The 24,746-nt window shown below is 48.4% G+C and overlaps 1 protein-coding gene across 3 annotated transcripts in view; it reads right to left on the bottom strand.

Annotated features, from left to right (window-relative positions):
- Positions 1 to 3,096: 3,096 nt before the first annotated feature.
- LOC125553687 (histone acetyltransferase GCN5) overlaps positions 3,097 to 24,746 on the bottom strand; it is a 32,913-nt gene continuing 11,263 nt past the window's right edge. For 2 of the 3 annotated variants that reach the window (XR_007304156.1, XR_007304157.1), the window contains exons 10-12: positions 12,024 to 12,139; positions 3,926 to 4,019; positions 3,693 to 3,815 (exon numbers count right to left, since the gene is read on the bottom strand). Coding sequence is in view for 1 of the 3 variants with exons in the window: in XM_048717432.1 (XP_048573389.1) it covers positions 3,333 to 3,399; positions 3,674 to 3,815; positions 3,926 to 4,019; positions 12,024 to 12,139 (419 nt within the window). In the remaining 2 variants the exon portion in view is untranslated. Of the gene's footprint in view, positions 3,400 to 3,673; positions 3,816 to 3,925; positions 4,020 to 12,023; positions 12,140 to 24,746 lie in introns of those variants that run through there. The other variant, XM_048717432.1, reaches the window with a different exon arrangement.

The following is a 24,746-nucleotide window of genomic DNA, read 5'->3' as shown; positions in this document are numbered from 1 at the left end:
ATTTGTTGTTTCCTCTAAGGGTGTTCAAGTTGATGAGTCTAAAATTGAAGATATTAAAACTTGGTCACAACCAACCAATTTGAAATAAGTGCATAGTTTCCTTGGCCTAGCCGGTTTCTATCGCCGATTCATTAAGGACTTTAGCGATGTTGCATCACCATTACATGCATTGAGTAAGAATAATGCACCATTTGTTTCGAGACCTTCCCAAGACACATCATTCCATGAGCTTAAAAGATTGCTTACGCATGTTCCATTGCTTGCATAACCCAACTTTGATAAAAAAAATTGAAGTGCATTGTGACACTACTGGTAATGGCATGGGTGGCGTGTTAATGCAAGAGAAGCGCCCAATCGCATAGTTTAGCAGGAAACTTTCCGGAGCACAACATAATTACCCCATTTATGACAAGAAGTTATATGCCTTAGTGAGACTCTTGCATGTGAGGGAACATTATCTTCGCCCTCGTGAATTTGTCATCCATACGGATCGTGAGATGCTTAAATACCTTAAGGGCCAAACAAAATTGAATAAGTGACATTGCCAAATGGAGTGAGTTCATTGAGTCATTTCCTTATGTGATCAAGTACACCAAAGGTAAGGAAAATGTTGTGACGGACACTCTTTCCCGCAAATGCATGCTTGTAATTCAACTTGAATTGATCTCAAAAAAAATCTCAACTTGAATTGAATGTCATAGGTTTGAGCACATTAAAAACTTGTATGCGCATGATGTTTCATTTGCAACTCCTTATGCTAAGTGCCAAGCAAAACAATTTTGGCAGCGATATTATCTCAAAGATGGCTACCTTATACGGACTAACAAGCTTTGCACACCCAAGTCTTCTCTTCTATGTTGCTTTTGCAAGAAGCTCGTGGTGGAGAATTAATGGGACACTTCAACTGCAACAAGACTTATGCCACGCTCTCGAACAACTACTTGTGGCCCAAGATGCTTCGCGACGTCCGACACTACACCAACCGATGCTCTACATGTCACAAAGCTGAGTCTACCGCTCAATCACATGGTCTCAATATGCCACTTCCCATTCCATATCACCCATGGGAAAGACATTATTATGGATTTTGTGCTTACTTTGCCACGAACTCAAAACGGCAAAGACTCGGTATTTGTTGTTGTGGGCTGTTTCTCTAAGATAGCACACTTTATCCCGTGCAACAAGATTGATGATGTTTCACATGTTGCAAATCTCTTTTATAGGGAAATCCTGAGATTGCATAGAGTGCCCAAAACAATTATGTCAGACCACGACATCAAGTTCCTAAGCTACTTTTGGAAGATACTATGGGCCAAGTTCGGAATCAAGCTACTCTTCTCATCAGCATACCATCCACAAATCAACGGCCAAACAAAGGGCACCAACCGTTATCTACTCTCCTCCGCATGTTAATCAAGAAGAACATCAAGGAGTGGGAGGAAATACTTACCCATCGCCGAGTACGCCTACAATCAAGCAAGACACTCTACTACCAGCAAGTCCCCCTTCGAGGTCGTCTACGGATTCAACTTGTTGTCCCCATTGGACATCCTACCGCTTCCACTACATGAGCACATCAACATGGGCGCGAGTGCACCAGCAAGCTATCTCAAAAAGATGCATGAAGATACAAGACACATCATCGAGCGCCAAATACAACGACTCGCGACCAAGATCAACATCACCAAGCACCCCATGCTATTCAACCCCGGAGATCTTGTGTGGCTACACCTCTAAAAAGACCGCTTCCCCAATGAACGAAGGTCCAAACTACTACCTCCAGCCGATGGACCGTTCAAGGTGGTAGCACTACAACAACAACGCCTACAAGATCGACATACCGCGCGACAAGTATAACATGAGCGACATATTCAATGTCAAGTATCTATCTCCCTTCCATGGTGATGAGGTTTTCGATCCGAGGTCGGATCTTTCCCAATGGGAGGGGTGATCCGAAGCATTCTACGGTTATCCCCATGGACCTGCCTCCGTCTCTCCAAGTGCCAAGTGAACCGATGACACAAGCATATGCAAGAGCTCTCGAGACCAAGGCGACATCTCTCATTAGTGACATTCCATATGACCCACATGAGACATTGCTACTACCTCAATCCGGAATGCTATGTGTGCTTAGGTACCAAGAAGACCCTCTGGAAGATGATCGGAATCATGAACAAGCCCCAAGTACAAGGATGGAGCACAATGAGAGGAACCGCTGCAAATCCTCATCTGCTCCGCTTCTGAATCTAATCAGAAAATATGAAATAGGATACAGTACAACGATTATCCATCTGAAGCCTGTCTGGTTTCACCCCTACATGTCAAACTCCGTTTATAAACCTATAATATGCATAAAGGTGGTCAAGTATATATCATAATGCAATAGGATAAATGATAGGATTCACGTGAACCCGCGTGGAGCCAAAGTCATGGTGATGACCCGGGTGCTCCGCAGGGGGTGTTCTGCTTGTTGGAGATCTTCGGTTAGCCATTTCCACACCCATTGCTTGTCACCTTCATCTCATGGTCTATTTTGCGAGAAACTCCAAATGTATTTTAACTTCAAACGCAGAGTTTGGGATTCCTTAATCAATGATGCCTTGTTTCAAAATAAAACTAAGACAACAACACTTTTTCTTATACCTTTGAGAAATTGGTCATTTCAGTACGATCTCCGAGAGAAAGAGGCTAGATCAAAATCGACATGTTCTCAGGACATACACGAAATCAATATGCCAGACTACCCTTTAAAAAAATGTAAGCCAGACTAAATTGATTCCCACTAATCTGCTTCCCATTTTTGGACTGTTATCAACGTCTCACCTTCACCTTGGTTCAGGTTTGGTCTGATTCAAAAACTGTCTGAAACAGATCTGAGCAGAGATTTCAGGAGCTTCCTCAACATAGGCAGATGGCTTCAAACAAAAAAATCAAGAATTATTTTGGTGAGGAAGACTTTTTTCTTTTTTTGATAACTTTATTTCCTCTTTATTAACTACGCCCTCTGTCCCATAATGTAAGACATACACTGATGTCCAGAAACGTCTTACATTATGAGACGGAGGGAGTAGTAACCAGGTTTACACCTTTGATCAATAGAGGAAGTAGCTCATTAGGCATCTTCAGTCCACTCCTCACAAAACGACGATCCAGCTATTTTGGCTAATTCATGCACAACAACATTAGCTTCTCTCAGACAACTAGTATTCCATGAGCCTAAAGAGTGATAATTTTGAACTTTGACCAAGTAAAATCGTGAGACAATGCTGCATTAATAGTAAAAAATTGCTGGACGGCATAACAAGTGACTACCCAATGCGCCCAACATCAGTCTAGTTCTTGGTTGACGCAGCCTGGGCAAGGTGAGATTGGATTCTATTTGTGAAGTAGGCCTCGAGCCTGCATGATCAAAATGAACAAAAGCAATTAACACAAGAAGCTGGGTGCTGAGATCTAAAAGCTAACGATGTTCTCAAACCCAGCTAGCTGAGGACATTACTGAGTATACCAACTTGAAAGATGCACAGAAAACGAATAAAGCAGGAACAACTATGTAAACGACCATTAGTGTGTGGTTTCAAACTCCGCCAGAAGGAATATTCAGATAACATAAATACCCCTGACAGGCAGGGTGATCACTGGACATGCAGCGACAACTATATTAGTTACTCACCGGGTGGAGCATTTGAAATAGATCGTATCAGGAGAGTTGTAGGTTCTCGCATTAATGAACATTCTCTTTAAGTCGGCTACAAACATCTCTAAGGTCACATAATACTGCTCCGACTCGACTCTTCTGGACATTGTCTTCAAATCTGCAGGCAAGCTTGTGCTCAGCAGCTGATCAACTTAAACTAGCACGATACAGATCTTTCAGATGGTGGATGACACAAGAAAATAGAGCCAATAAATCATTTAAGCTCACCAATAGGATCTTTGATAATATCATAATAATCTGGAACATCACGTGAATCCACCGGCTCTTTGAATGGCCAAGCATCGGCATGATCGACCAAACTCTGCAATACTGGCAATCCTTGTTAAAAATGACAGGCTATTTGATATATCTCTTTAATTTTACACCAGTATGCACTGGCTCTTTCCAGATTTGCCATCTCTTTGCTATTAAATGGGAGTTGACGGTGGTTCGTCCACACACACCTCCCTGTTTCCTTTTATCTTGCTAAAAAAATCTCAAACAAAAATTAACAAGCTAACTTATCACTTCCTAAAAAATCACTCACGAAACCAAGCACAAACAAATGCCACATGCAGAACCCAGAAAAAAAAAAGCAATGGCAAGCAAACCCAGAGTAGTATGAGTATGTCTCCCTCTGATCCTTGTGTCTACTTGGCACTGATCTTGATCATTCAATCATTGTGGTGAGCTCATGGAAACAGACTCGCCCTAATCCCTTCATTAGGATGTCTGCGAGCTGGTCCTTGGTGCCAACAAAATCAGTAGAGATGCTCCCATTCTCCACGCAATCGCGGATGAAACGATACCGGACGTCGATATGCTTGCTCTGCTCATGGAAAACTGGGTTCTTGCTGAGCGCCAGTGCGGACATGTCCATCTTCAGCTTGAAGGTGTCCGCTTTCTCCCCCTTCAGATCACCGAGCAACCGTGCTAGCCAAATGGCTTGGGTTGCCACCGTTGCTGCAGCGACACACTCTGCTTCACAGCAAGATGCAGCCACAACTCGCTACCTGGCTGATTGCCGGCTTATCAGCCTGCCGGCACTCTTCCTCGTGTCAACTCGCTACCTGGCTGATTGCCAGCTTATCAGCCAGTCAGCACTCCTCCTTGTGTCGACGTCGCCGGTGTGGTCATTGTCTGAATATCCAACTAGTTTTGCCTCCTGTGAACCACGTGGGTAGGAGAGACCATAGTCGCTACCTGGCTGATTGCCAGCTTATCAGCCTGTCGGCACCTGGGAGCTTTTGGATCTATCAACGCATGGTAGATCCAAAAGCTCCCAGGTGCCATTCCGCTGCACGGCGTTCATTTCTTCCTTCATGGCTGCACGCCATGCTGCGTCGCGCTCAGCCTCGTCAAAGGAGCTCGGCTCTCCTTCACACACAAGCTAGAGCGTGTCGTCGACAAGCTCAACTGTACAACAAGGGTGCTGCCGATCGCCTTGTCAATGCCCCGATAGCGCAGCAGTGTGTCATCATGAGTTGTGTCCAACCGCTCGTTGTCATCAGGTGGCGGTGACATGAACTCAAGCTGCGTTGCCTGTGGAGATTGGCTTGATGTTGTTGGCAGCGATGCTGGAGATGGCTGTGCAGCAGGAGATGGTGCAGGGACAGGGGAAGGTGCCCCCCCTGCAGCTGCACTTGGTGTGGAAGGAGCAGCTTGCTGGATCTTCATGATGATGAAGTCACTGCACGGCCATCCAATCCCAGCTGGCCTCTTCATCAAAGATGACATCACAAGTGATATATGGACACGCTTGTTCGTATGTGCAGTAGCCCTTGACGCGCTTGTCGTAGCCGATGAAGACCATGGCGGAGCTGCGATCATCGGGCTTGCGAAGCTGAGGGCGTGCGTCCTTGACGTACACCACACACCCAAAGGTGCGCAGGTGCTGGACTGCAGGCTTCCTCCCGTGGCTGTCATGCCAGCCATACTTTTGGACGGGCTCGATTCAGCAGGAAAACCGCAGTTGTGACCGCCTCCCCCCAAAATTTTGCTGGCAACTTCCTTTGTTTCAACAGGGCATGAGCAGTGGCAAGGACAGTCTGATTCCGGCATTCCACATTCTGCTGTGGGGAAAAGGGCAACATGAACTGACGTTGCACACTTTGCTCCTCACAATGGTGTGCAAACTCCAACGAGGTGAATTCGCCGCCACTGTGGTGCGGAAGACATGGAATGGCCGTCCACACTCTGCTTCAGCCACCGCTTGGACTCGCTGAATTGAAGCAACGGTGTGCAGTCATCAACCAGCAGCAGGAAATAGCGACGACCGCCATCGGTTGCAGGGCTGATAGGTGCGGAAGATATGGAATGGCCGTCCACACTCTGCTTCAGCCACCGCTTGGACTCGCTGAATTGAAACAATGGTGCAGTCATCAACCAGCAGCAGGAAATAGCGACGACCGCCATCGGTTGCAGGGCTGATAGGCCCACACACGTTTCCATGGACGAGTTCGAGGCCTCCTTCAGCCCTGAAGTTAGCCTTCTTGGGAAAGGGAGTGTGCCGAAGCTTGCCGGTTAGTGCGGAGCATCCTAGGGTCATTACCATGGCTTTGGCTCCATCACCAAGGGACACACGCATTGCATATACTAAAAGATGAAACTTATCCTTTTTGCGTGTTTACTTGTTCCCTGTGAGGATGGTATACTACTTGACCCTCCTTCGTGCATCTATAGGTTTGAGCAGAGCTTCAGACATGACGAGGACGACTACAAGCAGAAGAGTTCACCTACACCATCCGCGAGGGAAGCTTGGAAGCGGAGACGAAAAAAAGTAGAGGAAGAAGTGTTGCCGATGCTACAGTAGACGGACGTCCGGACAGCAACTCGGACTGTTCGGACGTCCAGCTTGAGGAGACCGCAACATAAGTCTCGTTTTCGGTTATGCCAGGCGTCCACCTTGCTACCCGGACGTCCAACCCCTGGAGCCTGTGCCGAGCAAGTCGCAGGCAAGACGAGCATCAGCCTCCGGACGTCCAGCCAGCTACCCGACCGGTCCAGTCGAAGCCCGAAAATCTGACCATGAACCTCGACGTCCAGCCAGCAGGCATGCAGAATTTGGGAAAAGCCCATTGCACCTATATATACCTCCTCCCCTCCTTCATTTTAGGGTTAGCAAAGCATGTTAGAACTACTTGAGAGAGCTTTGCCCATCTACCCTTCTCTACTAGAGACCAAGGCCTCCATTGGGAGAAGAATCCCAAGGGATTACCAAGACCTCAATCTCACCTAGAGATTTGGGGAACATTTATCTCTCAAGATCTCACTTCTTAGAGATTTGTGAAGAACTACCTAGTTATCATTAGAAGGGGAGCCTTGGCGCAGTGGTCAAGCTGCTGCCTTGTGACCATGAGGTCGCGGGTTCAAGTCCTGGAAACAGCCTTTTGCAGAAATGTAGGGAAAGGCTGCGTACAATAGACCCAAAGTGGTTCGACCCTTCCCCGGACCCTGCGCAAACAGGAGCTACGTGCACTGGGTTGCCCTTTTTTTACCTAGTTATCTTTACTTTCCTTTCTTGTTGTTGAATGCTTGAGATCCACCAGTTTGCCTTGTGATTTGAGTACTTTTGTGTGGATCTTCTCCAACAGAGTGTTTTTCTCTTGTACTTCCCAAATTCCCCTTGTGTTCATGTAATTCCTCAAATCCACCTCCAATTCGTGAAGATCAGGCAAACCTAGGACTTAGTCCTACATCAGTGGTGATGCAGGCATTGCAGAGCTGGCCAATATGCTCAAGCTCCGGCAGCCCACACCATTTTGTTGCGAGACATGCGTCTCAGCGTGTGGAAGGAGATGTGGCCAAACCTATCGTGCCATCGCCAGGCCACGACATCGTGGCGTGCGGCAAGGCACATAGGGTGAGTGATGTTGAAGTGCACCACATATAGTCGGTTGCGTTCACGTGGCACCGAGGCAAGAAGACGCTCTTGCTTGTCCCAGATATGAAGGATTTCTCACTTGATGTGGATGGCAGCGCTGTTTTCGTCTAGCTACCGCAGGCTCACGATGTTGCGGAGCCTGGGAATGTAGTAGACACACGTCAGGACCTTGTGCACGCCTAGCTCACTGGTTTTAAAGCGTCGCTTAAGCGTCAAAGCGCTCCCAGGAGATGAGGCGTCGACCTCGCCTTAGACAGGTCAGTAAAGCGCCCGCTTTAGGTGTTTCGTCCAGATCATCCGCTTAGGCGTCCTTGCTCGCTTTAGGCTAGGCCCGCAGGGTTCAGGCGGAAAACCTGCCTCGTGAAGGAACACACGGGCAGGAAAGATCCCTTGCGCACGAATCTAATCTAAACAAACAGAACGAGAGGGCTCTCTCCTCTCTGGACTTTTCGCGGCGATGGGCGAGAGCAGATCGCCATATCCCCCATCTCCAGAAGGCAGCAGCTTCTCTGGCAGCTCATCCCTCCATCTCCAGCAGGCAGCAGCTTGTTCCTCTCCAACAAGCAGCAAGGGTATGGATCCCCCCTCTTCCTCCTCTCATGCACTTCTAGTTGTGCTGCCTGCTTTGTTATGCAACTCTGCTCAGTGCTCAGTGCTCACTGCCTCTCTTGTATTAGATGAGTAGGATGCTTGTGACTTAGTGGATGGTTAGATTGATTAGAATAATGCATGATGGGCTCTCCGATTGATTAGAATAATGATGCATGGTGGGATGGGTATATATATGGTGGGATGGTGATTAGAATAATGATGCATGGTTAGTGATTAGTTTACTGGCTAATGATGTGCTGCTTTCATGGGACACCTATCAATGCACGCTGATTAGTGAGCAAACAATCATTGCTTGTTTGCTGATGCCATGTTGCACGGCAGCCAAAAAACCCTGCCATGGCTGTAGGCTGTTTGATTGTTTTGGTTGGTTACTTAATATTCTTTTGTGTTTGGTTGTTTGCTGCAGTAGAAGTGTAGCAACATGGCTGCAAATGGAGGGGCTGATGGGGGGATGAGCCCAGCCACGGTTCAATGAAAGATCAAGCACGGAAGCCACTACGGTCAAATGATCCAGGGTGGAAATATGGATATTGGCATGCTCCTCCCCATCAGAAAAGTGTCGTGTGCAATCTTTGTGGCAAGATAACCACTTGATGGAACAAGAGGCACAAGGAGCATCTTGCTGGCTTAAGTGGAGATGTGATTGGTTGTCCTAAGGCTACCACACTAGTCAGGAGAGAGATGGCAGAATATTTGGAGCAGAACAGGAGGATCAAGGGGGTAGATGTAGGAGGTTGAGGAGGTGAATGCAGATGGAACAATGTCCCCAATACCAGGCCAAGCTCAGGGACAGCAGCCAAGAACAAGAGAGCATTTGTTGCCAACATGCAAGGAAGAGGCAAGAAGTCTACCGCTGCTTCCACCAATAGTTTAAAACCAATTGTTGCCGTGATTTGAAGAACACCTGAGGATCTTGTAGATGAAAGACACTCAGGGTGTTCTCAAAGCACCATGGAGTCCTGCACAAAGACTAAAGAAGAGAGGCACTATGTGAATATGCAGTGGGCATTGTTCTTCTATGGGTGTGGCATTCCATTCAATGCTGCAAGCAGTAGACAGTTTGAGGTTGCAATTGAAACCTCCTGTCAATACGGTTCAGGTTACAGGCTTCCTAGTGGCTATGAGCTGAGAGACCCATTGTTTAATGATTGTGTCAAGGAAACGAGTACTACTTTAAGGAAGCAGCATGAGGCAGCATGGAAACAATATGGATGCGCCCTCATGTCAGATGGCTGGTCAGATAGAAGGGGCCGCCCTTTGATTAACTTCCTTGTTAACAGTCCGGAGGGCACTTTCTTCTTGGGAGTCGATTGATGCCTCAAGTGAATCACATGATGCTCAAATGATCGCTGATTTGCTAGACAACAGAATTGAGGAAGTTGGGAAAGATAATGCCGTGCAAGTTGTCACCGACAATGGTGCTAACTACAAGGCAGCTGGCCACCTTTTAGAGTCGAGGATCTCTGCACTATATTGGAGTCCTTGTGCATGCCATTGCTTGGATCTAATGCTTGAAGACATAGGGAAGTTGAAGGCATTCAAGAAACCTATTGCACAGGCTAGAGGTGTCACAACTTTCATCTATAGTCATGGGAGAATTCTTAGTCTAATGAGGAAGGCGACGAATGGGATAGATCTTGTGAGACCAGCAGGCAGCAGCCACTTGTTTCGCCACAGCCTTCCTTCACTAAAGAGTTTGGTCAAGCACAAGGCAGCTTTGACGAGTATATTTTACATGTGCAGCATGGGTTGGAAGCAAAGTGGCAAAAACACAAGCTGGCTTGACTGTGCTTTCAGCTGACTGACGGCATTCAATTGAGGACTGCCTTAGAGCTTCAACACCGCTTTTTCGAGTGTTTAGGGTGGCGGGTGCTGATGAGAAGCCTGCCATGCCAGAGATTATAACACTTATGATTTATGCAAAGGAGAGGATCAATCAAAGTTTCCCCGAACAAAAAAAGCAACCTTTGCTCAAGAAGATCTTGTGCATTGTTGAGAAGCGTTGGGAGACTCAAATGGCCCGACCATTGTATATGACTGCTCTTTTTTTGAACCCGGGAAAGTTTTTCCCTATTGTAAACAGGAATGGCGATGCCTTAGTTGGAGAGCTAAGGAGCTGCTTTAATGTTGTGCTTGCAGAAACAGTACTTGATGCCAATACTTGAAGCAATATTGATCAACAAGCTGTGCTCTACGAGGCCCATCGAGGAGTCTTTTCTAATGCGTTGGCAATTGAAAATATTGAGGAAAAGGGCCCTTGTAAGTATTGTTAATTGCAACATGTTAATTTCAGCATGTTTGCTCTTCATAAGTTCATGTGTTTTTGACTGTCCCCTTTTATCACTTTAGTTGATTGGTGGTGTTCATATGGTGGTCGGGCCACTGAGATACAAAAATTTGCAAAGTGCATTGTCAGCCTCTGTGCATCATCATCCGGGTGTGAGAGGAATTGGAGTGAATTTGAATTTGTGAGTAAAGTAAACTCTTGGTTCTTTTCAATGGTACTTCCAGCAAGCCATTTACTCATTTTCTTTTGCTGATAGATCCATATGAAGAGAAGGAACAAGCTGAGTGGAAAAGGTTGAATGCTTGTGTTTAAGGAGGCCACAACTACGGCATCTGGCACAATCGTCATCCTTTGCTCCTTCCTTGGCAACGGGTGTGCTGCTCATCTTCTTTCGCGCACCACGAGGGCATCGCCGCCCATTGATCGGCTTCGGAGGACTAGAGCTAACCTCCAACCCGCCTTTGCATCATCCTGGAGAGCCGCTACTCCTCGAAGAATTAGAGCTTGCCGCCGGACAAGAGAGGTTGCTCCGACTTGGGCGGCTCATAGCGATCGTCAAGAGGTGCAATCTGCCAATACTTCCGAGGAACAACGCGAAGCATCTTCTCACGGCTCTCTTTCGTCGACGAGATTGTTGTGCATGGTCCAAAAAGGCGGAGCGCAAAGTCGTCGAGAGAAAGTGAGCAGCTCCCACTCCCGGCGCAGCTTCTGCACCGTGGACTTGCCGACACGAATCGCCTCCCAAGCCTCCTTGGTTGTCCCCTTGACAACCAGGGTGCGGATCATCTCCGACAGCATGGGATCTTCCTAGTGATTTGCGTCGCCAAATTCGACAATATCTCACAAATTACAGGCCTCCATCTTCACCATCAAGAGGAGGCTCCAATCCTCATGAGGGTGCTCCAATCCTCATAGTTGCTCCGAGTCAGCTGCGGGAATGGCAAATCACCGACTTCCTTCACCATGCGTCGGACGATCACCTCTGGACCGTCATGGCGCCGCCCGTGCCTTGCTTGCATGGAAGAAAGGGAACGACGGCGACAGACGCGCCGCTGTGGGCTGCGACCGGTGCCTCCATCCACCGAAGCTGACATGGTCTTGGCTCAAAACCTCACTCTGATGTCAAATGTTAGAAATAGACTTAAAAGTAGAGGAGCAAAGGGGAGATGGAGCTGAACACAGGATAGTTTTGATTTCTTGAAGCTGTTTCTTGTATTGCTGCCCTTGGCTCTATATATAGTACATGGGGAAGTCGATTTCTATGCTAAACCGACCATGCAGCTCTAGCAGCTGCTGGTGCATGCAAAACCAAATTGACTACTGCTGTCTAGATGATGCATACACTACCTCTTACTAAGGAGCTCCAGCCGACCTACTACTACTACCTAGCTAAGTAAATATAACATAAGGATTACTGCTAACAAGGTAGTCTTTGGAATAGAAGGATGCATATCTTATGGTTGGCAATAGAAAGTGCAAGTTATCTAATGCAATCAACTTACGCAACACACGTCATATAAACAGATTAATGATAGAAGACTTGCCTTCAACAACATCCGCATAAGGCTAGTAAGCTGCTGTCTGTAAGTGTTATAATCCGAGGAAAATGTTGAACGTGATTTGGAATGCCCCCACTGGTCAGGAGTCCACCCAGCTTCCCCTGCATAACATTAACAGTTCTGTCAGATTTGCATCAATACTAGAACTACAAGAAAGAAAAGCAGACAGCCAAAGTTAGAACAACAAGAAAGAAAAAACCAAACATCATTAAATATTCTAGTCTCCTCTTAGCTCTTTACTACGAGTTTTGTTTACATAAACCTGCGAATAGTTTGTAATCCAAACCAAACCCAGTCCAACTCATACATGTACAAGTATACCAACCAAACCAATCCAAACCAACCCAAACAATAAGTTGCTACAATAAAAATCAAACCGAACTGTTTGGTTTTCAAGCCAAACCCATCCAGTGCATTCTCCCAATACGGTCTGAGTCCAAAGTTATAAACTATGGACATGTGCACGTGGATAGTTGTTGGTGCATGCATACGCATTTCCATCCCTGAACTTTGCTGCCCCGCTGGCACTATAGGAGTGAAGCCATTGAATGTTCTCCTTGTGCGCCACAGCCCGCTGGCCATGGCACGCACAATGCACACTGACACGGGCTATGGTGGCAGCTCCCTGACTGCCATACCCATAGGGCGGCTGCCAAAACCTCCGACTCAGCTGCCTCGCATACAGACTGCTGGTCATACGAGCTCGGCGGCTCGTACCATATCTCATCAAGCTTCTGGAGGAGCTCGGTCGGGCCCTGCTACTTCAGCTGGGCCTAGTCCACTGCATAGTCCACCGCACCATCCCCGTTGCCATTGCGTCCAGCTCCGATGCCCTGACCAAAGCACGAGAGGTGGATCGCCTACGTGACCAAGCACCACGCCGAGCCTTGCATGGAGATTGCTTGGCAACTCCTTCACCCTCACCAATGAGTCACACAGCCCTAGAGCCAAAAACCAAGACGCAGCATGCACGGACCACGGGGGCCTGCGACCAGCGGGCCGTGGCGCACAAGGAGAACAGTCCATGGCTTCGCTCCTTCAGTGCCAACTGGGCAGCAAAGTTCAGTGGTGAAACTGCACATGCATGCATCAACAGCTATCCACGTGCGCATGTGCACATGTGCACATGTCCATAGCTTGTAACTTTGGACTCAAACGGTATTGGGAGAATGGAATGGATGGGTTTGGCTTGAAAATCCAAGCAGTTTGGTTTGATTTGGATTCTAGCACTTATTGTTTGGGTTGGTTTCGTTTGGTTGGTGTACTTGACTGGGCTTGGTTTGCATTACAAACTATTCCCAGGTTACTTGTACCCAAGTTTGTTTGGTCACTATTGGGTGGTATGCACTATTACTAATGTACTTATGGGATTTCAAAACTAGTTGCCAGTCTGCCAGAATTACTATTGGAACACCTGGACATCTCCAGGTAACACCAATTTGAGGGGTTTACAGATTTGGAGTGAAAACTGAAAAGAAAGTATGTGCGACCCTAAACAATTTTGGAGATTGGTGTTATGAAAGCAACTTATCTCTATTGAAAAGCCCAAGGGGCATATATACATTACACAAGACTTGAGGTGCAAGGTAAGGGAACATAGTCCAATACTAATACTTAAGAGTGTTGTCGTCGCATGAAGAGTCTTCAAAATCTGTTGAGTCAAGCCAAAGGGGATAAAGAAGAGATGGCACATCTGAGGAAGACACCGCATCAATAGAAGATACAAGAGAAGCATCAAAAGAATATGGGATGTCATAAGAAGATGGAACATTAAGAGAATAAAGCATTGCACGAAAAATCATAGCCCACGACAAACGATGGCGAAAGAAGCTAGGCGGCTAAGACAATGGGCATAGATCGACAACGCAGAAAGAGTCCACGAAAACAACAAGGACAAGTAGGCCACAAAAGTTTTGTATAGAAAGGACCAAGATGAGAGAAAGGCTGACGGACAAAGTCACAAAGGTATCGTGGACTCGCATGGCATGAGAAACACAAAATAGCAACGGATTTGGTGGACGCGGCGGAAAACAAAGAAAACTAGAAAGCACATACTAGACTAGATGCAATGTGTGACGCCCCAAGACCGGGGCTTCAGATGCCTTCAAGGGTTTCTAAGATTCGTCATGTGATTTGTTTGGTTCGTTTCTTTCATCTTTGCATCATGTCATCATGCCATCATGTCTTTTCTTTTTTTTAACTCAACTAAATAAATGGCATGGATCTTTGATCCATTTAAATCGAGGGAATTCACATGGTGAGTTCTCTTTATAACATACCCTCCCGATATTTAGGGAGATATTATAAAATAGTCCATTGTTTTGGAATCACCCATGAACCCACTTGCATATTAAATCCCTTGGCCTTTTTCTTCTTCAAGTTTCGACTCTCTAGCCTTGCCAATAATTCTTTTACCATTTTCCGGAGCTCTACCAAAATTCTCAACATTTTTGGATACTCCTAAAACCTCGTCCTAGTTCAAACCCATTTGAATTAAATTCAAATGAGTTTGAATTCTTATCGTTCGATCTGGCCTTTTCTAATTTTCTCGGACCGAGCATATTTTGGTGAGTCCAAGAAAATTAACCACATGCCCAAATTCTTCCTCTAACCTTCTCTTCTCTCTTTTCCTTTCTCTTATTTCGCTGTTAATGTAAAGAGAAGGAAGTAGGGGGGAGAGAGAGCCCAGCCATGCCATTTGGGCCTCCTGCGGCCCATTTGGCCCAAGGCTTCCCGCAGCCCAGCCGGCACCCCTTCTCAACCCTAGCTCGATCCACCTCTCCTCGATCCCCATCTCCCTCGCGCCGCCACCCACGGGACCCCGACGCGCCCCTTCTCTCCCTCCTCTCGCTCTTTTCCTCACGCAACAGGGAGTCGCGCCGGACGCCCCAGCCTCTCCTTCCTCGCGCCGCGCCACCATGGAGGCCCAAGCTGCCGACCTCGACTTTCAGCTATCATCTTCGAACGCAGCCGTGCCAGGACCTCCTCGTCAGCTCCGTCGCCAGGGGAGGAGCCCCTCGACCCGTTCCCTTCGGCCTCGACTCCGGCGAGGGCCGCCCTGCCAGCTCTCCTCTCAGCCGGCCTCCTTCCTCCATGGCGCCTCCTCGCGCCCGAAGCCCGTGCTCCGGCGCCCGCACGTCGCCCCGTCGAGCTCCGCCCATCCCTTCTCCTTCTCGGGTTCGTCTCCAGCGCCGCATCGCCAGGGACGCCGAGCGCCACCGCGCAACGCCGCCGGCGACCTCGACCTCCAACGAGGCCCCTTTGCCTCCTCCTCGTCGCTTGGCCGCCGTCCCGCCGCATCCTCCCTATCCTCCGTGGCCGCGTGCCGCTCCGGCCGGCGAGCCCATGCTCCGGCGCCGCGCCGCTACGACCAGGAGCTCCTCGCCCCGACACGCCCCTGGCCCTGCTTCTCCTCCTTGCGCCATGGCATTGGCCCCTCTGCTCCGTCCGTCGCCTCTGCTGCCCTCCTCGACGTCCTGCGCGACCTCTCTGTGGGCCACGGACGTGTGCTGTAGCCTGCCTTGTTGCTGCCCACCCGAGGCCTCCTTGGTCTTGCTTCGATTTGGATTCGACCGGCAAGTTCCTCTTCACAGAACGTCCACATGACCGCAACCGGGACCTTGTTCTGCTACGTTTTGGTCACGCCGAGTTTCTCAAAGGCCACCGATGCCTAGTATGTCTCAAGACCCGGACCGACAAGTACCATGACGCCCGGAGCCCTCGGATCCATCAAGTTCGACTACCTTTGTGTGTACCACTACCGTCGCCCCGAAGACGTTGGAGTCATCAAGTACCTCTCTAAACGAACGTGAACGACTACCGTCGCAAGAACGGGACCGGCAAGTCCGAAGACCCCAAGTACCACGACACCGATGACATGAACATCTACGGAATGTGTACGACTACGCGATGTGACGCCAAGTTAGATGACGACCGTGTACCACTACCACTCCTCGAACATGAACGACTACTTCCTCTTCGACTTGTGAACCTCTACTTCCACTACGACCTCGAAACGTCGCAAAACCGCACGCTACGAAGGTATAACCCCAAGACGACGCCCGTGAACGAATGAATGCATGTTGGATGAGATGCACCCTTTGTCTACATCGTGTCTGTATTGTCACTCGTTTCCATGCCACTAACCCGTGGGAACCCGGTAGTCGGGAGCACCCCACCATCTTGCTCAACTCGCTCACGCCCCATCTTTTTCACCGGCATCCCAATCGAGTTACCGGAACCGAAACGTTGCCGTGGCACCGTTTTTGTTATCGTCGCTGTGGCACCCTTTCTTTCCACCACGGTGACAAATGCTTCATTATATGCTCATGTCTACTTTTAATAAAAATTGCATAAACTTGAACATGTCATCCGCATCATGATAATAACATTTAAAATGGTTAACGTTGTTGTTGCATTAAATTGCTAAAGCACATGAGGACTTACCGGAATTGTTGTTTGATGTTTCCGGCCTCATTTAAAATGCCTAACTGTGTATTTTACTTATGCTTCACCCTCTTGGCATGTTTAACAACATTTAATATTGTTGGGTACATAACCGGGAGTGAACTAAATAATTGATGTGGTCTTTCGTCAATAAGCAACTCGTTGCATATTGAGCTCCACTTAATTTGTAGTATTGTTTGTTGCACTTTGCCATGCCATGCATAATTAAACCAAACATGCATCATACTTGGTTGTGCATCATGCCATGTTTATGTGATGGTTGTTTACTATGTTGCCTGCTTCTTTCCAGGTAGCTTCTCTCGTTAGCTTCAGTTCCATTCCGGAGTTATGAGGATCCGTTCGACTACGTCCGTTTGTCTTCTTCATGGACCCGTTCTTCTTCCTTGCGGGATTTCAGGCAAAATGACCATACCCTCAAAACACTTCTATCTTTGCTTGCTAGTTGCTCGCTCTATTGCTATGCCGCGATACCTACCACTTGCTATATCATGCCTCCCATATTGCCATGTCAAGCCTCTAACCCACCTTTCCTAGCAAACCGTTGTTTGGCTATGTTACCGCTTTGCTCAGCCCCTCTTATAGCGTTGCTAGTTTCAGGTGAAGTTTAAGTTTGTTCCTTGTTGGAACATGAATTTGTTGGGATATCACAATATCTCTTACTTAATTAATGCATCTATATACTTGGTAAAGGGTGGAAGGCTCGGCCTTATGCCTGGTGTTTTTTTCCACTCTTGCCGCCCTAGTTTCCGTCATACCGGTGTTATGTTCCTTGATTTTGCGTTCCTTACACGGTTGGGTGTTATAGGGACCCCTTGACAGTTTGCTTTGAATAAAACTCCTCCAGCAAAGCCCAACCTTGGTTTTACCATTTGCCTCACCACCACCTACTTTTTCCTTGGAGTCGCGCTCCCGAGGGTCATCTTTATTTTAACCCCCCCCCTCCCCCGGGCCAGTGCTTCTCTAAGTGTTGGTCCGAACCGAGCCGCCTGCGGGGCCACCTCGGGGAAACTCGAGGGCTGGTTTTACTCGTAGCCTGTCTCATCTGGTGTTGCCCTGAGAACGAGATACGTGCGACTCCTATCGGGATTGTCGACACATTGGGTGGCTTTGCTGGTCTTGTTTTACCATTGTCGAAATGTCTTGTAACCGGGATTCCGAGTCTGATCGGGTCTTCCTAGGAGAAGAAATATCCTTCGTTGACCGTGAGAGCTTGTGATGGGCTAAGTTGGGACACCCCTGCAGGGTTTAAACTTTCGAAAGTCGTGCCCGCGGTTATGTGGCAGATGGGAATTTGTTAATGTCCGGTTGTAGAGAACTTGACACTTAACTTAATTAAAATGAATCAACCGCGTGTGTAGCCGTGATGGTCTCTTTCCGGCGGAGTCCGGGAAGTGAACACGGTTCTTGTGTTATGCTTGAACGTAAGTAGTTTCAGGATCACTTTTTGATCACTTCTAGTTCACGACCGTTGCGTTGCTTCTCTTCTCGCTCTTATTTGCGTAAGTTAGCCACCATATATGCTTAGTGCTTGCTGCAGCTCCACCTCACTACCCTTTCCTACCCATAAGCTTAAATAGTCTTGATCTCGAGAGTGTGAGATTGCTGAGTCCTCGTGGCTCACAGATACTTCCAAACAGTTGCAGGTGCCGATGATGCCAGTGCAGGTGACGCAACCCAGCTCAAGTGGGAGCTCGATGAAGATCTTGTTCGTTGTGTTGTTTTGTTTCCGATTGATCAGTAGTGGAGCCCAGTTGGGACGATCGGGGATCTAGCATTTGGGGTGGTCTTTCTTTATTTTGGTTCCGTAGTCGGACCTTTGATTGTACCTTGGATGATGTATGATATATTTATGTATTGTGTGAAGTGGCGAGTGTAAGCCAACACTTTATCCCTTTCTTATTCAGTACATGGGATGTGTAAAGATTACCCCTCTTGCGACATGCCTACCATGCGGCTATGCCTCTAAATTGTGCCCCGACACGTGGGAGATATAGCCGCATCGTGGGTGTTACACAATGGTAGTGGAAGAGCACACAACACAGAAAGAAGATGCATGTGCGAGATGGGACCAATATAGGAAACACCATCAAGAGTTAGCGAGCAGTGAGGAAGATGCATACCTGACGAGAACATTGTATCTGTTTTATTTAGATGAGATAAGACAGTAGCTAGACGGTATAGTAGACCATGGAACGGGAGGAACAGGAGCACCACGTAGCAGCAGGAAGCAACTGGTATGTGAGGACAACAGCACATGTGCAAGAAGCAGCAGCGGACAAGCATGCAGGAAAAAGGCAGTCGTTGTCCACGAGCGTGGCGGAAGGCATGCATGCTGTAGAACGAGAGGCATACCCGCATACATGTGGTTTGGTGTGTCTGGCGGCTCACTTCTACTCCGGTGTGTCACACACGCATATAACTCTGGTTGCTTTCATCTAGGTCACACACATGGGCTTGGGCCCTATACCAACAGTGAAGATGGGCTAGGCCCTCATACCAGTCAACACTCCCCCTCAAGATGGGCTAGGCCTCTTGTCACACGCTGAACTGCATTCTCTAGTTCCCAGTCCTTTAGTCAAGCAATCTGCAATTTGTTGTCCTGAACTCACATACTCTATCTTGATAATCCCAGCATCTAGTTTTTCTTTGATAAAGAATTTGTCAATCTCCACATGTTTGGTTCTATCATGTTGAACTAGGTTGTTTGCTATGTTAATTGCCAACTTGTGGTCGCACCATACATTCATACAACTGGTCTTCAATATCTTCAACTCTCCTAATAGATTTCTTGTCCATAACAACTCACTCAATCCCTGAGACATGGCTCTGTATTCAGCCTCTGCGGTTGATTTGGAAACAACAGGTTGTTTCTTGCTTCTCCAAGACACTAGATTTCCTCCTGCGAAAACACAATGGCCTGAGGTTGATCTCCTGTCATCCAGACAGCTAGCCCAATCAGCATCACAATAATCATCCACGACAAGGTGTCCATGACTCTTGTATATCAATCCTTTCCCAGGAGAACCCTTCAAGTATCTCAGGATTCTATATACTGCCTCGAGATGTTCACTCCTAGGCTCATGCATATATCTGCTCACAACACTTACTACAAATGCAATGTCTGGTCGTGTATGACACAAGTACAACAATCTTCCCACCAATCGTTAATATTTTTCTTTATCCACCAGATCACCTGATTGGGCAGTCACTTTATGATTATGATCAATTCGGGTTCCAGCAGCTCGACAACCCAACATGCCAACATCACAGAGGAGATCCAAAGTATACTTTCTTTGAGAAAGAGCTATTCCTTTTCCAGACCTTGCCACTTCTATACCAAGGAAGTACTTCAGTCGACCAAGATCTTTAACTTCGAATGCCTTACTCAGACACCCCTTTAACCTTGCTATCTCTACGTCATCATCGCCGGTGATAATGATGTCATCAACATAAACTGCAAGGATGGTCATTTTTCCTTTAGTGTTTATAAAACAATGTAGGGTCACCATTGCATTGTTCATACCCCATGCCACACACAGCCCGTCTAAACCTGTCAAGCCAAGCTCTTTGAGACTGTTTCAGCCCATAAAGAGCTTTCTTTAGCCTGCATACCTTACCAGCAGTCTCAGAAGTTGAGAACACAGGTGGAATATCCATGTATACCTCCTCCTTCAAGTCCGCATGCAAGAAGGCATTCTTCACATCAAGTTGGTGTAAAAGCCACCCGAAATTTGCTGCACAGGAGATCAGAATCCTCACAGTGTTCATCTTTGCTACCGGAGCAAAGGTCTCATCCTAGTCAATGTCGTAGGTCTGGTTGTACCTTTCAATCTTCCCTTCTGCATTCTGCTTCACGGTATACCCACTTGCAGCTAACTGCCTTCTTTCCTCTTGGAAGAGGTAATGTATTGTTCTTACTTAATGCCTCCAACTCCTCCTCTATCATAGTTGCTCGCCACTTTGGATCCACTTTGGCTGCCTTCCAATCAGTTGGAAGAGACACCAGCTGAAGAGAAGCAACAAATGATTTGTGGGCTGGAGATAATGCTTCATACGAAACATAATTTCCAATATCATTGGCATCGAACCCACACTTTGGCTCGGGTATCCCTGCTTTTTCTCGAGTACCTTTTCTCAAAGCAATTGGCAAGTCCTCTGTGTCAACTGAGCTTGCATTGCTGCCTTGTTGCTCCCCCTGCATCTGTGCTGGCTGCTCCCCCGGAATATCACCCTCAATTGGTTGCTGCAGTACTGAATCGACACCACTACAATTATCATTATCACTATCACTGCTTTCCCCCTCTTGACCAATTTCCGGTTGGAGACATTGGTCAAGTTCTTCAAACAAGACGCTTAGCTCAGTTTTCTCACCATAAAAGGGTTCCAATTCACGCAACGTAACATCCATGCTCACAAATGTCCTCCTCTCAGACGGACTCCAGCATTTGTACCCTCTTTGTCCTGAAGAATACCCAATAAAAATACACTTGACTGCCCGTGGATCCAGTTTGTTGACTGATGGCCTGTGATCACGAACAAAACAAGGGCAACCGAACACCTTGGGAGGAACTGGGAATTTGTTTTCTGTGAAAACCAACTCACACGGTGATTTCATACCCATCACCCGGGATGGTGTGCGGTTGATCAAGAAGGTGGCCATCATGACAGCTTCACTCCACAGGAACTTGGGCACATTCATGGTGAACATCAATGCACGGGCCACCTCCAGCAGGTGGCGACTTTTCCTCTCTGCCACCCCATTTTGAGGAGGTGTGTCCGAGCAAGATGTTTGATGCAAGATGCCCTTGTCTGACATGAAGGAACCAATGGCCTTGTTAACATATTCGGTGCCATTGTCAGATCTGAGTGCTTGAATTTTCACATTAAATTGAGCCTGAACAAGTGCATAAAAGACTTTGAAACACTGAAACACTTCATCTTTATGTTTCATAAGATAGACCCAAGTCATCCGAGAATGACAATCAATGAACATAACAAAGTACTTCATACCACTGACAGATAACACTGGACATGTCCATACATCAGAGTGGATCAACACAAAAGGAGAGATGCTCCTGATCCCTTTACTCACATACGAGTTTCTGGTATGTTTAGCAAACTCACACGCATCACATTTCAGCTTGCTCTTGTCCACACCACTCATTACATCAGGAAATACTTGATACATTTTGTCAAAAGACACATGTCCCATCCTACAGTGATGGATCAATGCTCTAATCTCCTTATCCTCCAGGCCCGACATGCTGCGGTCCATGTACCACAGCCCCCTACGCCTTGTTCCAGTCCCAAGACTCCTGCCCGTCAATCTCTCCTCAATCAAGAACACAACCTTTTCAAGAATTATCCGGCAATCTATTTGGTCAACCAAAGCACTCAAGGACACTAAGTTCACAGGAAAAGCGGGCACATGCAACACTGAGGATAATTCAAGACTCGGCATGCAGTTGACTGTCCCAACACCTATGATGGGTTGGGTTGTGCCATCTGCTATGTGAATGTTTTTCTGATGTGCAAGAGAGTGTGGAACATAAGATGTAAACTCATTAAAGTCTCCAGCAACATGTTGTGATGCTCCAGAGTCAAGCACCCATTCAGAGTTTATTTTATGGGTTGCGATTGATGCGTGTTCAACTTACCTTCATTTGTATCAACAAAGTTGGCATAGCTGGGAGCAGTCTCCTGTTCTCCTACAGGCTGCTTCCCTGCAGCTTAAGCAGCTACATTTGCCTTAGGAGCATTCCAATGAGTACTCCAAGAACCGCCACTCCCATTCCGACCACAACTCACATTCCAACCACCTCGGCTGCTACTGCCACCACTGTACCCTCGGCCTCTGACGTTCCTAGGTCTGATATGCCCTGGTTGACCACAATTGTGACACACCCCTCGCTGGTCAGCCACCCTGTAAGCAGATTCATTTCCAACTCCCCTTCTCGACTACAAGCGTACCTCTTCTTGGGACATCGCAGCAATGGCCTCATCAAGGGTCACAAGTGTCGGCTGATGTAGCATTGCAGCATGTCTACTCTCATAAGCTTGATCTAGGCCCTTTAGAAACTGCACCACACGCCTGCGCTCAACCCACTTCCTGGCAAGCTCCATGGACTCTGCATGTGGAATCTCAAGGGGATCACACTGATCCAGATCTGCCCAAAGGTGTTGCAGCTCATTCACATACACCAGCACGCTTCTGTCACCTTGACGAACAGCATGAATCTTGTCTTCCATTTGAGACATGAGCATCGGGTTTCCCTTACCGGAATACCTTGTGGACAACATGCTCCACACAGCAGAAGCAGTTGGCAATGCCTCAACAGACATGGCAATGGATGGAATCAAGGAGTTCAACATCTAGGCCAAAACTAGAGAGTCGGTGACACTCCACTTCTTCCATTCTGGACTCGCCTTGTCAGACAGTTCTTCAACCGTTCCAAGAACATACTCCATCCTTTGTCTTCAAGATCAACAAGGCGCGCCTCGACCAGCTCAGGTAGCTGCTCCCGCCATTCAGCTTGACATCATTTGGCATGAGCTCAAGCTTGAACACCTGATCCATGTGGGGCACAACGATGGCGCCACTTGCAGGAGGTAACCCCTCGGCCTTCGCAGTCATGAGCTGCGCAAGTTTCTCTAGAGCAGCAATGAGTTCAGCCCCCATGATTGCCTCCCCTCTTCTTCTTCAATCAGCAGCGTTAAAAAAAACTTACACCAACAGCACCCAGCACCTTCAAGCAGCAGCACCACCTGCAGTTCAGCCAGCCTCTTACACCAACAGCACCCAGGACCTTCAAGCAGCAGCACCACCTGCAGTTCAGCCAGCCTCCTCTGGCGAGCAGCAGCAATGTCACCACCTCTTCTTCCTCTACCAATCCTCAGCAGCAGAAGCACAAATGACTGTACTAGATCGAGCCAGTGCCCCCAACAGCAACCGCACCCTTCTCTCTGCCGCAGCTACAAGCAGCACTTCTCCACTAGCACCAGCGGCGATGCTGCAACAGCTCCACATGCACACACCTCACTGCACCTCCGCGCAGCCGTGCCACGTGCTCCTCTAGTTCCCGCGCAGCCCGCAGCCTCCAGCAGCACGCAGCCAGCCGCCGGTCACCTCCAGTTCCAGCGTCGCCCGCAGCGCGTGCTCCTCTCCAGCAGCCCGCGCCCAGCTCCGCCGCCTTCGTCCTCCGCCGGACCCCGCCGCCTCGCTGGCGACTCTACCGCCGGCGCCTTCCTCTGTCGCCCCAGCTCTCCGATACCATGTAGAACGAGAGAGGCCTGCCCGCATACATGTGGTTTGGTGTGTCTGGCAGCTCACTTCTACTCCGGTGTGTCACACGCGCATATAACTCTGGTTGCTCTCATCTAGGTCACACACATGGGATTGGGCCCTATACCAACAGTGAAGATGGGCCAGGCCCTCATACCGGTCAACACATGCACATTGGCATAAAGTAGCAGCTCTTGGGTGGAAGGACGAAAAGCAGCCACGGGCGTTGCCCATGTCCATCCAGATCAATCTTCGTCGGCTGGAGCAGCAACCTTCATATGCAGCCGAGCACTGGCCCGAGCGGAGAGCGGGGAGGCTGACAAGACAGCCGGGTGTCTCTCGATCTGGATGAGGAAACATCGATGGAGAGCAGGCCGGCAGAAGCGGCGATCTGGAATAGCGCTGCCATGCGGACTTCAATCTTGAGAGTTGAGTCAATGCTCACTGTCGGGTCTGGCGGACGAATCCGGCAGGCGGCGGCGGAGCTGCGCATCCAGGAGCAGCGGCCGACGAAGGTCAACCGAGTCAATGCAAGACGCGGACCTGCGCGTCCAAGAGCAGCCGGATTGAGGCAGCACGTTAAGGAGCAACAGCAGATCTGACGCACATGAGCAGGCTGTGAGAGCCGAACGAGGCGGACCGAGAGGCAGCCGTGCGGCCCGTTCTAGAGACGTGGAGGCGTTGACCATCGGGAAGAAGACCGAAAAAAAAACGATCGATCTGGAACAACGCCGCCATGCGGGCTTCGATCTTGAGAGCTGGGTCAATGCTCGCTGTCGGGTTTGGCAGACGAATCCGGCGGACGGTGGCGAATCAGGCAAGCGGCGGCGGAGCTGCGCGTCTAGGAGCAGCGGCTGACGAAGGTCAACCGAGTCAATGCAGGGCATGGACCTGCGCGTCCAAGAGCAGACGGATTGAGGCAGCACGTTAGGGAGCAGCAGCCAATCTGACACACGTGA

Source organism: Triticum urartu, chromosome 1, assembly GCF_003073215.2.
Source record: "Triticum urartu cultivar G1812 chromosome 1, Tu2.1, whole genome shotgun sequence".
NCBI classification, from domain to species: domain Eukaryota; kingdom Viridiplantae; phylum Streptophyta; class Magnoliopsida; order Poales; family Poaceae; genus Triticum; species Triticum urartu.
This window is presented reverse-complemented; position numbering and strand designations above follow the sequence as displayed.